Genomic DNA, 12,534 nt, shown 5'->3' with positions numbered 1-12,534 from the left:
ACACCTGTCTGCTCTGCTGTCCAGTCTTTCTGGCCATGTAAAATCTAATTTCAGGTCTGTTAACACCTTACACAGTCCATGATTAACACACAGTTAAAAACAGGGACATTTCCAGGGGCAGCTCCAGACGGGGCAGGCCACCAAACCAGGAAAACAGGGACGTCTGGTCACCCTAAGGTAATCACAGAAACATCAGTGAAATATTTATTCAGTCTCTCCTCCACACCCACCTTCCCTTGTGTCTCAGTCAGTGAGCTTATAGATACTTTCAATTCTGAAATTACCATTGTTGTTGATGCCACTGCTGTGCTGCTGCACCCACTACTGTGATGGTGGTCTCTGGTAAGAAAAGATCTCCATGGAGAAATGTCACGCTGGTATGAATAGGAAAAAAAAGAGTGTCAATAAGCTGGATGCAGGTGGTTAAAAACAAATATCCAGGTTAATAATCTAAACAGTCTTTCTATTTATAATTTAGGCTAGAGCTGAGAAATGCAAGGTGGTCCTTCTGTTCTGGCATCATCAGCAGAAACAATAATATTGCACAACCCTTGTTTGCTACTCTTGACAGGCTAACCAACCCTCCTGTGTCAGTAGCCTCTGAACTTCTATCTATCAGGGCGTGCAATTAATTTGTATCCTTTTTCATTGACAAAATTTAAAAAAGAAGACAGTAGCAGTCAGTGCCTCCATACCAGATACAGGATATGTGTCCCTACATGTGTCCAAATAAAATCTGGTTTGAATTCTACATAAATAAAGAACAGGGACAACTTTGTAAAGGTAATTACACATCTGAGCTGACAAAAATGACCTTTGGAGTTCCCCTAGGCTCCATTCTGGGGCCTCTTTTGTTTATCATCTACATGCTTCCACTGGCCACTGAAAAACAACAAAATATGTTACCATAAATGTGCAAATCACACAATTTTCTTCTATTAAATTAACATAAAACTGAAGTAACTGTTTTTGGAGCAAAGGAAGAACTATTAAAAGTCAGTGCTCAACTTGAATGTTAAAAACCACAAGTGATCATGGTGTAGGCATGGACTCAGACCTGAATTCCAACAGCCGCTCCGAGGAGTGAGGAGCGATCTCTGAGGAGCTATGAGCTAGGATACAGTGTGCATGCAGCCTTCGTGGAAGTCTTTTATTGAACGACACGCCCCCTTATTGGATAGTCGTTATATTAACTGGACGCTGCAGCTGAATCGGACTGATCTGATACATCCAACACACATCAAGACATCGCTGCAGTTTCAGGCAGTATAACAGATTAAACTCAAAGTGTATCACTGCCAAGTTTTATAGGCCTATATGATTTGTTTTATGATTCACCATCTTGTTAAAATCTGTGTATCTGTAGGTCTGAACAACAAGCGCCACACACAACTTTCTTCATTTCTAAGAAAGGTTTCTGTTTTCTGTTATTTCCCCCATTAACTTTTATTATGGAGACAATTCAAGTCAGAGAGAGTTGCAGAGTGTCAGCAAGAAAAACTTTTTGCATCGTTTGTCATTTTCATTCAGTCACATGAGGCTGATCATTCCTGAGTGTTTAGTCCAAATAGACAACAATAACACGTAGTAAATGACCAAAGAGTTGGACTAAACAAGTCACTAAACTGCACTTAAGACCCTGAAAAAGGCCTGCACATCCAGCCGATCTCACCAACTGCATCTGATGAAATAGTAATAATAATTTAAGCAACATGCCAACAGAAAATTATCCTGTGCTTCTGAACAGGACACTGTATAAATACAGAATACATGTGTGCAGGTGTTTAACAGGTAAAAGCTACAGAGAGAAAACATGTTGCTCTAGAGTGAGACTTGTGCACAGTGCTCATGTGTGCGAACACAAACTCCATCAAAGTCTCTCCAGCTGTTAACGCTGATTGACAGCTTTGATCAGCTGTGATCAGCTGCCGCCGTCATCAGAAATGGTAAACGCTTTATGTGACTCTTTGAAGGGAAGAACGTCTCATGTCTCTAAAAACATATTTTCTTGTTCCTTCTCTCCTAAGAGTAGGAAGGAAAAGACGCAGGTGAGGCAAACTTGGATGCAATTAAGAGACTTGGGAATCACCCAAAGTCGGCCTACTATCACCTGAAGAATATATCAAGAATTAAAGGACTTATGTCTCAGCAGACCTGGAAAAAGTTATCCATGCATTTATCTTCAGTTGACTCCTGAAACTGTGTCTTTACAGGGCTCGCTAAAAAATCAGCTGTAGCTGATTCAGAACGCTGCTGCTCGAGTCCTCACAAAGAATAAAAGAGTGGATCATATCACTCCAGTTCTGAGGTCTTTACACTGGCTTCCGTCTGTCAAATAATTGATTTTAAAATATTACTGTTGGTTTATAAAGCGCTGAATGGTTTAGGGACAAAAAACATTTCTGATCTTCTGCTACACTATGAACCGTCCTGACCTCTCAGGCCATCTGGGGCCGGACTGCTTTCTGTCCCCAAAGTCAAAACTAAACTCAGATAAAATTCAATATAAACTATTGACCTAAAATATTACTGTTGGTTTATAAAGCGCTGAATGGTTTAGGGACAAAAAACATTTCTGATCTTCTGCTACACTATGAACTGTCCTGACCTCTCAGGCCATCTGGGGTCAGTCTGCTTTCTGTCCCCAAAGTCAAAACTAAACTCAGATAAAATTCGATATAAACTATTGACCTAATTACTGAACAACTGACACCACAAGAACAGTCTGCAATCAGATTAAAATCTACTAAGAACAGCACACAATTCAAACAAGTGATTTTGATCCAACACAGAAAACAGAGCAGCCAAGCAGATAATGCCTATTTGAAAAGTAAATATGGTCTAATTCTAGCAGTCTTTGAGTAAGTTATTCCCCGAATCAGGGATGTCACAAGGATTGAAAGATAGGGGGAGCATATGCACCAGGGTATGCATAACTAGCGCTTGCAAAATCATCAAATCAAATTACACTAACTACTGTTAGGCTACTGCACTTTTTCAATCAGAGTGTGATTTTCCTCTGTAGTTTGGCTTGTATGCCTTGATGCCTAGACCCGCCAACAAAACACGTTCATGTTAAACATGGCCAAAGCTTCAAATAATGAGGTTAAAGTATTTAAAAGAAATCCCTGTGAGCAAAAACCTCAGAATTCCTCCTGTTCTGAACGCTCTGTTTTCAACAGTTTTTTCCTACCAAGGGCTCCTAGACTTACGGAGCTAGACGGAGCCGGTATTCCATATATGGTCATTTGCTTCACACAGCAACGGCACTGCAACGCTCAGTCCGTCTGTACCGCTCAGCGACAACAACAGCCTGCTTCAGGTCTTGGCCAATCAGAAGACAGTGGGCTTTATATTATATTATAAGACATTTTTTTTTACTTTGAATCATGCAAAGCTGCCATACAGGAGTCACAGAACTACAATGTAGGACTGGAACAGTCATTACCAACAACTGTCATTTTCATTCTGTATCATTCACTACGCTGAATCAATCTTCCTTCACCATTCATTTGTGTGTGTGTGCGCGTGTGTGCGCGTGTGTGCGTGTGTGTGTCGGTGTGTGTGTGTGTCGGTGTGTGTGTGTGTGCGCGTGTGTGTGTGTGCGTGTGTGTGTCGGTGTGTGCGTGTGTGCGTGTGTGTGTCCGTGTGTGTGTGTGTGTGTCGGTGTGTAGTAATGTTGCTCAGCAGCTGAGCAGAGAAGTGATGAAATGCAGCCTTCGTCAAGGTCCTAGTGCCCGACCACTCTAGGGATTTAAATTGTGAAGCAGAGGAAACAACCAATAAATAGAAATTATATTTGTATTATTAGTATTTATCAATATTCATGCTTCTCTTGTTGAGTACATGCCTGCACTATAAAAAAAAAAATCAAAATCCAATAATTACTTTTCTTAGTATTTTGGGGGGGCTTAGGGACCATTTTAGGGTAGCTTCAGCCCCCATAAAATAGGCCTAACGATGTCCATGCCCAGAATTCAGAATTCAGAATGAAACTGCTTCAGTTTCAGGGTCCTGGCATTGTGAATGCTGGCTCACTGTCACACTCTTATTTGGACACTTGAATAGAAGATTGCCGTCATTAATGTTATTAGTGCCACCTGTGCTTTTCCTACTATGACAAGTCAAAATATCTTGTGTTTGCTGGCATTTTTTGAACAATAATGTTTTCTGGAGGTGGTAAACAGAAGTTAGTGATTAACACAAAGTCAAGCTGAGGACTGAGAATATTAGTTTTGCAGGTATTTGGCCATAAACCAAAAATAACTTTTGTCCCGATGGCAGTGCTAGACAAAAATCTAAGGAACAGCAAAATTATACAAAAAAGCCCTATACAAATCATCCTGTGGGGAACAGGAGTGGCTGTACCACACATTTATTATAATTCATCCAGTTCCGTTGAGACATTTCTGGATGGACCATAGGGACCACCAATATGGGTGTAGTACAGTGCACTAGTGCAAAAAGAACTGAATAAAACAAAGCACCACAATGATTCTCGGTGTCATGTATTCAGTCCACTCAACATAACAGTGTGACTATTCAGTTAGCAGCATGATGCAAACATAATAGGATGGAGTGCAATTTGTGCTATGGTGATTACTACACTTATAAATGCACATGCTAATTTGGATAAAGCACAATATTGCTTTTATTAATCTTTGTTTACATCTTTATCTGTGTTAGGTTGGCATCGTACTCCACTATGCTTCTTTGTCTACCATGCTGTGGCTGACATTTACTGCTAGAAATATCTGTAAAGATGTGTCCAAAGACCCACTTCGGGCAAAAGACAAGAATGGGACGGCCCAGACACGCACCAAACCAACGATTCTCAGGTACACTGTAATATTGTAAGTAGGTGTTTATGTGGACACCGGGGCTGAGCAATGTCCTGATTAAACACACACTCATTAATTCACAGCAGTGCTTTGGACTAAATACTTAAGTCAGCATGGCAATTATTCTCTGAATGAAAATGTTAACACACTGCGAATTAGCAGGTATATTGTTCACCCGGCTCTGTTGGATGTATGTTATATGTATTATCTTTGGTGGTTAGCATGCTAACTTTGCTAATTAACACCAAACACAGTACAGCTGGGGCTGATAGGAATGTCATTAGCTTTTCAGGTATTCGGTCATAGACTTAAGAACAAATTGGAGGATCACCAACGCTGTTACAATTCATGAGGGGAGCATGGAATACCTGAACCAACTTTCATGGCAATCCATCCTAAAGATGAACAGTTCACAAAAAAACAAAAAAGTCAATGGCGGAAAATGAAAAGAGGATCACAAAGTCACAAGGATTCATCATCTGGCACTGGATAACAGTATCACATGTCGTGGCAATCCATTCGACAGTTTCAACAAATTATAGAAATAGAAATTGGGATAGAAATTTTCATCCGGAACCGGCCGATAGACTAACCAACATTGCTGTACCTTGAGCCACACCACTAGTGTGGCAAAAATGAGTTTGTGGTTTTCAAGAAACTGTTTCAGCGTGTATGTAAGACTAAAACAACAAATTGTAGAGATCAGTTTAGTTTGATTCATTTCCTTTTTTCTCTGCTTCACCTGCAAATCCTCAAGCCAGTATTTACAGTATACTTTATAATTTTCACTTTTTTTGCAGATTTTATCTTGTAAGCGATGGAATCCCTCTCATTATTGTTGGAGTTACAGCAGCATGTGGTATGGATAACTATGGTAGCAGGGATGACGCATTGTAGTAAGTACTTATTATCTCTGAAAAAATCATGTTTTCACGAATTGTTAAATTGTTAATAAAATAAATATTTGTATTTTTTTCAGTTGCTGGATGGCATGGGAACCAAGCCTGGGAGGTTTCTATGCCCCTATTAGTCTTCTGGTCTTAGTCATGTCTGTGTACTTCTTGTGCACCTACATCCAGCTTAAACGCCACCCAGAGAGGAAGTACGAGCTGCGTGTTCTGAGTGAAGAGCAGCAGCAGTTATCGTCCAGTGAATCAAACCATCACTGCCACATCGACGCCGGAGGAGCTTCTGGGTCTGCTGGGGACTGTCTGCCATTTGCAACAGGCGTGTCGGTGCTGGCCAATGAGCACTCATTTAAATCTCAGCTCCGGGCCACAGCCTTCACCCTTTTTCTGTTCCTGGCTACCTGGGCTTTAGGAGCGTTGGCAGTATCACTGGGACATTTCTTGGATATGATATTCAGCTGCCTGTATGGGGCTTTTTGTGTCACTCTAGGACTCTTCCTTCTTATCCAGCACTGTGCCAAACGTGATGATGTATGGCACCGCTGGTGGGCTTGTTGCCCTTCCAAGTCCAAGACAAAGGAAGAGAATGGGGACGGACAAAGTCAGAGGCAGGAGCTCCATCAGCCACACTGCCAATTGAGCTCCCCATGCTCAAGCAAGCAGCCGCTACTCTCTCCTCACCTTGTGCAGAGTTCTTACCACAAAATGAGCCCACCTCAGCAGAGCCTCACACCCAATCACACGGGCCCATGCTATGTGGCCGTTACCACACCTCTCACTGAGCCACTGCCCTCACCACGTCCACTGTCACTTTCTGATGAGATCCCTCGTCCTGCTCTGCCTCTACAGAGCTGCCTTAATAACAGAACAAAGTCACGCTCCTTCAACCGCCCACGCCCATGCCTCCAGGACTACCGTTCTCACATGACTTCCACCAGTATGGATGGGAGTGTGCATAGCTCCCACCTCGACAGCCCTCATGCTGTGCAACACCTTGAAGGCTCGCCACTGGTTTCCAACAGCCCACACCCAGATCTCCAGCTTCCCTGTCCCAGCCCTCACTTGGATAAGCAGGTAGCTTCCTGCCAGAGCTTGCAACGCCAGACCTCCTGCCACAGTGTACAAGACTCATTGACTTCCTGCCACAGCCATGCACACAACATGCATGACAGCATTACTTCCTGTCATAGCCTCCTCCAGCCTTCTCACGGGGTCCACACCTGCCAGTGGCACATGTATAGCTCAGCTGGGCACTCTTCCACTACAAGCTGCTGTGAGAAACCCGATCCCTTCAGCTTGCAATATCAGCAAGATCCCGACACATACAACTGCATGTCAAAGGCAACAGACAAAAAAAAGGATAATCTCTGCATAGAGGATGAGCAGAAAGGTTTCCCAAGAAATACTCTGCCTCGGCAGCATGGCACTGTCAGCCGGCGAGGTACCATCGGCCGAAACAGGAGCCTGCAGGAAGATGGCCTGTTCGGCTCAGATGCCATAGGAAACATAAGGACTGGCCCTTGGAAAAATGAAACAACAGTATAGTTTTCTTATACTTGTACTTTCAGCATCCCTGTAACTGTAACACCTACTCTGTGTTGGGGTCTTAATGCCTTCAGCTTTGCCATTAAACCACAGGTTGAGTTTTCAGTGAGGCCTCGTATCTCAAAGATATTTCAGAGCCCTTTATGACAGAGTTATCTTTAAGTGAATTGCTAATCAGTTTTTTTTCCAAGGAATAATCAAATGCAAGAAAGGCTTAATAAATGTTTAAATATTAGTCTTCTCCATGCAGTTCAAAGTTGCATTGCAGTATTGGATGGCTCTTTTAAGGGCACAGTGGCTCAGTAGTAAACAGGTCACAGCAAGAAGATCCTGAGATCCTGACCCCATCAACTTCCAGTTGGGGTTTTTTTGTGTATAGTTTGAGTGCTCTCCCTGTGTTTGTGTCAGTTGCTCCACATTCCTCCCACATAACCAAAGACATGCAGGTCATCTAAAAGGAATACTGCTGCCTAGAGGTCCTAATAGATTCAAAACCTTGGACCTGATCCCAAACAGATGTGCATTATTTACACGAGGACGGTCAGATCCGATCTGAATTAACCCAAAGATTGTGTCTAGGATAGAGCTGATAGCAAGTCTGCTTGGATCCCTTTGGGAATTAGACATATTGATATATGGACCTGATACCTTTCATAATAAAACTGTACCCTACCCAGTTTGGTTAGGCTGAGTACACTGTGTGTGCTCCAGAGTACCCTGCACGTGCCTGCTCAGGGTCCCAGGGTCTCAGTTACTAAGAACCACATGGACCTGTAAATATCTACTGCATATTCCTATCATTGCCCTTGACCAAGGAGCTGGAATTATTAAACAACATTTTTATTTACATCATTACAAAGAGTATGGTCTAGACCTACTCTATATGAGCATATGTCAATCAATATGAACTGGCACTGTATAAATAAAATAAATTTAAATTTCAAGCTTAACACCTGTTGGCTGACTCAGTGTTTCCCAGTCACAGGCAATACTTTGACATTTAACGTATTCAGAAAAAAGATAAAAAATAAAAATAAATCAAAATAAATCACATAGATCACAAACGCCTATAAGCTCATTAGTAAGCAATTGGGAGAATCTGAAACTCTATTCATCTTTCAAATGCTGCACAAATATTCACTTGGGTATAATTTTGGAGGTCTGAACCAGATCCAATATGCAATCGACCCAAAACAGACCTCAATACAGAGAAATACAGCAACTCCGGCAACAGCATGTTGCACCAAAATTTAATGAGCAGCCATTGTCGAGAGCAGAAATACATATCATTAGATTAGACTAAATATATTTTGAGGTTGCAAGGAACAGAGTGGACCTGTAAAAACATCTACTTCTGCCATTGCATTTGCTTCAGGCCCTGTGTTCACTGGGGTTTTGGAGAAACTCATGTGCAGAGTGCATTATGAGTAGTTTATGGGTTATGTTTAGAAAACTTGAGGAGGAATTAGATTGATCAATGGCATTCATCATCATGAACATCTGCAAACCCCTGTTGATATACAGTGTTTTTCAAAGAGGCAGTACAATATCACTGATTACATCTTTAAATAACTGGATTAATCTGATCAAAATGTGTTAATGTTAGTACATTTGTAATGGCATCGCTAGACACAATATGATTTTAGATATGAGTGGTTACATGAAAACACTTCTGAATCAGTGTGAGCATGTGTGTTTTTTATGTGTGCAACAGTGCATGAGTAAGTACATACAGATGTGGTGTTTTATGTGCTATAAATATATTTATTATGGATCAACCCTTGCAGAATTTGATAATTTATGAAGACTATGAAGATTTTCTATGGACTTTGTGTATGCTGCCATATAGAGTCAAACAGACTGTTGTCTGTCAAATATTGCACTAGAATTTACTATAACACTCACTTAGTGAGAAAATAATTTTAAAAAAGTGCAATGTGCTACAAAGCACAATCTTTGTATAGTGCCAAAATTATGTGCCAGCTTTCACTGTGAGAAACTACACACAACTCATTCTCAGTGAGTTTTGAGAGATCATAAAGTTTGTAGCATCATACAAACTTGAACTCAGGTTTTAGAAGATCATCAGCAACCTTTCGAGTTGTTCCAGAAACTTCCATATGTTTTCTCCAGACAGGTGTTTCATAACGCAACATTAACAGTTAAGCCATGTTTCCTTTAATATAAATCAGGCTGTTTCAGGAAGCAGGTTTATATAAGTCTGACTTAAGTTACCATGGAAACTAGCCCTCCAGAGTAGCATAGTCTTCTCTAGAAATACTATTATAATAATTTTTTTATTTTCTGATTGAGAGTGACATGAAAAGATATATATCAACCTTGTATATGTGGGTTAAGTAAAGAGCTTAGCCACCATAAGGTGGTTAGCCTAACTTAGCATAAAGGATTAGTCTGTGACTTATTCTAAAATCTAAAAAATTTTTGGTCTTTATGCTAAACTAAGCTAATCTTCTCCTAGCTCCACCTCCATACTTAAGGCACAGACATGAGAGTGATAATAATCATCTCATCTAACTCTCGGAAATAAAGCTGGCCTTGGCAATAAAAGTTTAATAAAATTATCTTAATTTAAGGTCAATTTAGCTTTTTAACCCATCTAATGGCCTCAATTAACGATGATTCAAGTTGGCTTGAATTTGGCATGAAGACTGTGATATGTATAGAATGTCCCAATTTTGAGGCCACATAGTGGGGTGTATTTAGCACAGAAAAATATGTTTCACATGTACAGAATTATATTTTGTGCAGAAAGGAAAACCATGTGAACAATTATTTAATTTGGATTAAATTCTGTGCTATTATCCACATAAATGCATAATAATAACCTCTCTTGCTCAATGTAACTCATTTGCCAAGTTCCCTACTTTCAAACCCTTCCCCACTTGCAAATATAATTCACCAAACAAAAATATTTTTCTGTGCTCAGAACCCATCATGCATTCTGAAACAAGACACAAATATAATGCCATAGAGTAGCAGTTCAACAAGTGAGAGAAGTATTTTTCAAGCATAATCCGGATTCAACTTGCTAGGATCACTCAAACTAGTTTTTTTAAAGTAAGCCCTGCTTTTCTGAGCCTTCTTTATGAAACACCTCTCAGGTTCGTGGTATTTAGCAGCACATTTGGAACAAGTGAAAGTGCATAAGTATTTTTTTATCACTCAGATAAACTCATCCTTACATTTTATTCTACTTTTAGGCCATAATCAGGCCTTCATACTGGAACTAGTGTTACATTAAAGAAGGATGAGTCCTATCACTATGTTATATTGTAGGTTAAACACAGATGTTCACTTATAGGTCAGCATATTCCAGTTTGATGTGGGCGTAGGTGTGATCATCAAACGACACCAACCCTCAGCCTGACGTTGATGACTCTGTACATGTGGTGTGTCTTTGTGTCCCAGTGTTGTGACAGCAGTAAGTGTCTTTCCAGGGCGGGGGCAGGAATCACTGGTCAAACCTGTTGAAATGACACAAGGATGCTGTCCAAACGTAAAACCATTTTTAATGTGCCATTTTTTATTTCCCACTTCTATTGTAGATTTTCTCAACAGTGTAAAGAAATAAAGTGACACCTTGTAAGACAAAGAGAGTACCAATATAATCACTGTGTGTTGTCCGCACTAGAAATAAAGATTTAAGGTGATACACTGCATGAGTCATTTTTCTCTCTCTGTACTGATGGGAATACCTCCCATTACATTGCCCACATGCCTGTATTAAGGTTATTGTCTTTTACCTTTTTGTACGCTTCCTCTAGGGTTGCCCATTTTTGGACTACTCTATCAGGCTCTAAACTCAGTTTAATGTGGTCAAACAGCTTGGCAGCTATCTCCTTCCACATTAGCTTCGTTGAACCCTTGCCCATCTTCACCCTGGCATTAAATTCTGCTAGGTTTTTAGGTTGCTCACCTCCATCTGATTGTAGCTTCTGCCTCAATGATCAACGAGAAAGAAAGTTTGCTCTCTGTTAAAACTGTCATGACAGGGTAGCGGTGCACTGGCAACACTTGTACAGGGCATCTTTTTGTATTGCTGTTCTGTATCCTCTCCAACTAAATAAACATGTAAACATGTGGTCTGATGATTGCACAAAAATAATTGCTTGTGCAATTATCCATCTGTATTAAAAGTTGGTCAAATCATTTTACACTGATTAAGGCAGTGAATTACTGAATGTAAAGTGAAAAGTATATTTAGTATAGGTTTGCACTACATCCCAACACTACAGCAGCTGGCTTATCAGATTAGCACACTTTAGAGGTGTGGTATGTGATTCTGATAACCGCTAATCCAATATACTTTTTGTCACATTCCTTACTTCCTTGACAAGATGGCGCCGCAGACGGCAGCCTCTGGATTACGCTCCGTAGTGCTTTTTGTGTTTTTGTTTATTAACGTTTCTAACGTCCCTCTCTGGTAACATTTACCAGAGAAGAGCTCTTAAATATTGGACTTTCAACTGCTCATATTATTCCACCGCTCCTTAACGAACCCAGAACTTTCCCGGAGTTATTAGTTGGAGTGGCAGCTCTGTTTGCGATCCTCCGGAAACGTCGCAGGGGAAAACGAGCAGTGGTTAAACTGAGACAGCGGGGTTTTCGCACTGCCCTCCCTTCAATTCACCTGGCAAATGTCCGCTCTCTAGTCACCAAAATGGACGAACTGCTGCTCCTCAACAGAACTAACTCGGACTTCTGCAGATCTGCTGCCCTCTGTTTCACCGAGTCCTGGCTCACCGAGCAAATCCCGGACAGCGCACTTCACTTACCGGGATTTAATCTCATCCGTGCGGATCGCGAAAGGGAGCTCACGGGAAAAACTAGGGGAGGCGGACTATATAAACAAAGGTTGGTGCACAGATGTCACAGTGTTGGACAAATCATGCAGCCCTCACTTAGAGACATTATTTATAAACTGTAAACCTTTTTATTCACCGCAGGAGTTTTCCTCGTTTGTCCGGGTCGCTGTTTACATTCCACCTCAGGCCTGTGTTAGTGAGGCGTTACTACACCTGGCCGACCAGATAACTAACGTGGAGAAAAAACATCCAGACTCCCTGCTCATTGTTCTTGGGGACTTCAAAAGAGCAAATCTCAGCCACGAACTCCCAAAGTACAGACAGCATATTCAGTGTCCCACCAGGGACACTAACACACTGGACCACTGCTACACTACATTAAAGGACGCCTATCGCTCTGTTCCCCGTGCAGCC

At 41.2% G+C, this 12,534-nt stretch overlaps 1 protein-coding gene across 2 annotated transcripts in view; it reads left to right on the top strand.

Moving 5' to 3' along the window:
• adgra1a (adhesion G protein-coupled receptor A1a) overlaps positions 1 to 10,955 on the top strand; it is a 29,041-nt gene extending 18,086 nt beyond the window's left edge. Inside the window, exons 5-7 of one of the 2 annotated variants that reach the window (XM_038736679.1) lie at positions 4,687 to 4,838; positions 5,642 to 5,737; positions 5,821 to 10,955. In XM_038736679.1, the coding sequence (XP_038592607.1) occupies positions 4,687 to 4,838; positions 5,642 to 5,737; positions 5,821 to 7,294 (1,722 nt within the window). In that variant the 3' untranslated portion in view covers positions 7,295 to 10,955. Of the gene's footprint in view, positions 1 to 4,686; positions 4,839 to 5,204; positions 5,512 to 5,641; positions 5,738 to 5,820 lie in introns of those variants that run through there. The other variant, XM_038736680.1, reaches the window with a different exon arrangement.
• Positions 10,956 to 12,534: the final 1,579 nt, after the last annotated feature.

The sequence above is a fragment of the Micropterus salmoides genome, unplaced genomic scaffold (assembly GCF_014851395.1).
Source record: "Micropterus salmoides isolate LMB-PRFRI ecotype aquatic unplaced genomic scaffold, ASM1485139v1 Ms_hic_scaffold_21, whole genome shotgun sequence".
NCBI lineage: Eukaryota > Metazoa > Chordata > Actinopteri > Centrarchiformes > Centrarchidae > Micropterus > Micropterus salmoides.
Note: the sequence above shows the minus strand (reverse complement) of the source record. Positions and strands in the feature narration are given on the sequence as shown.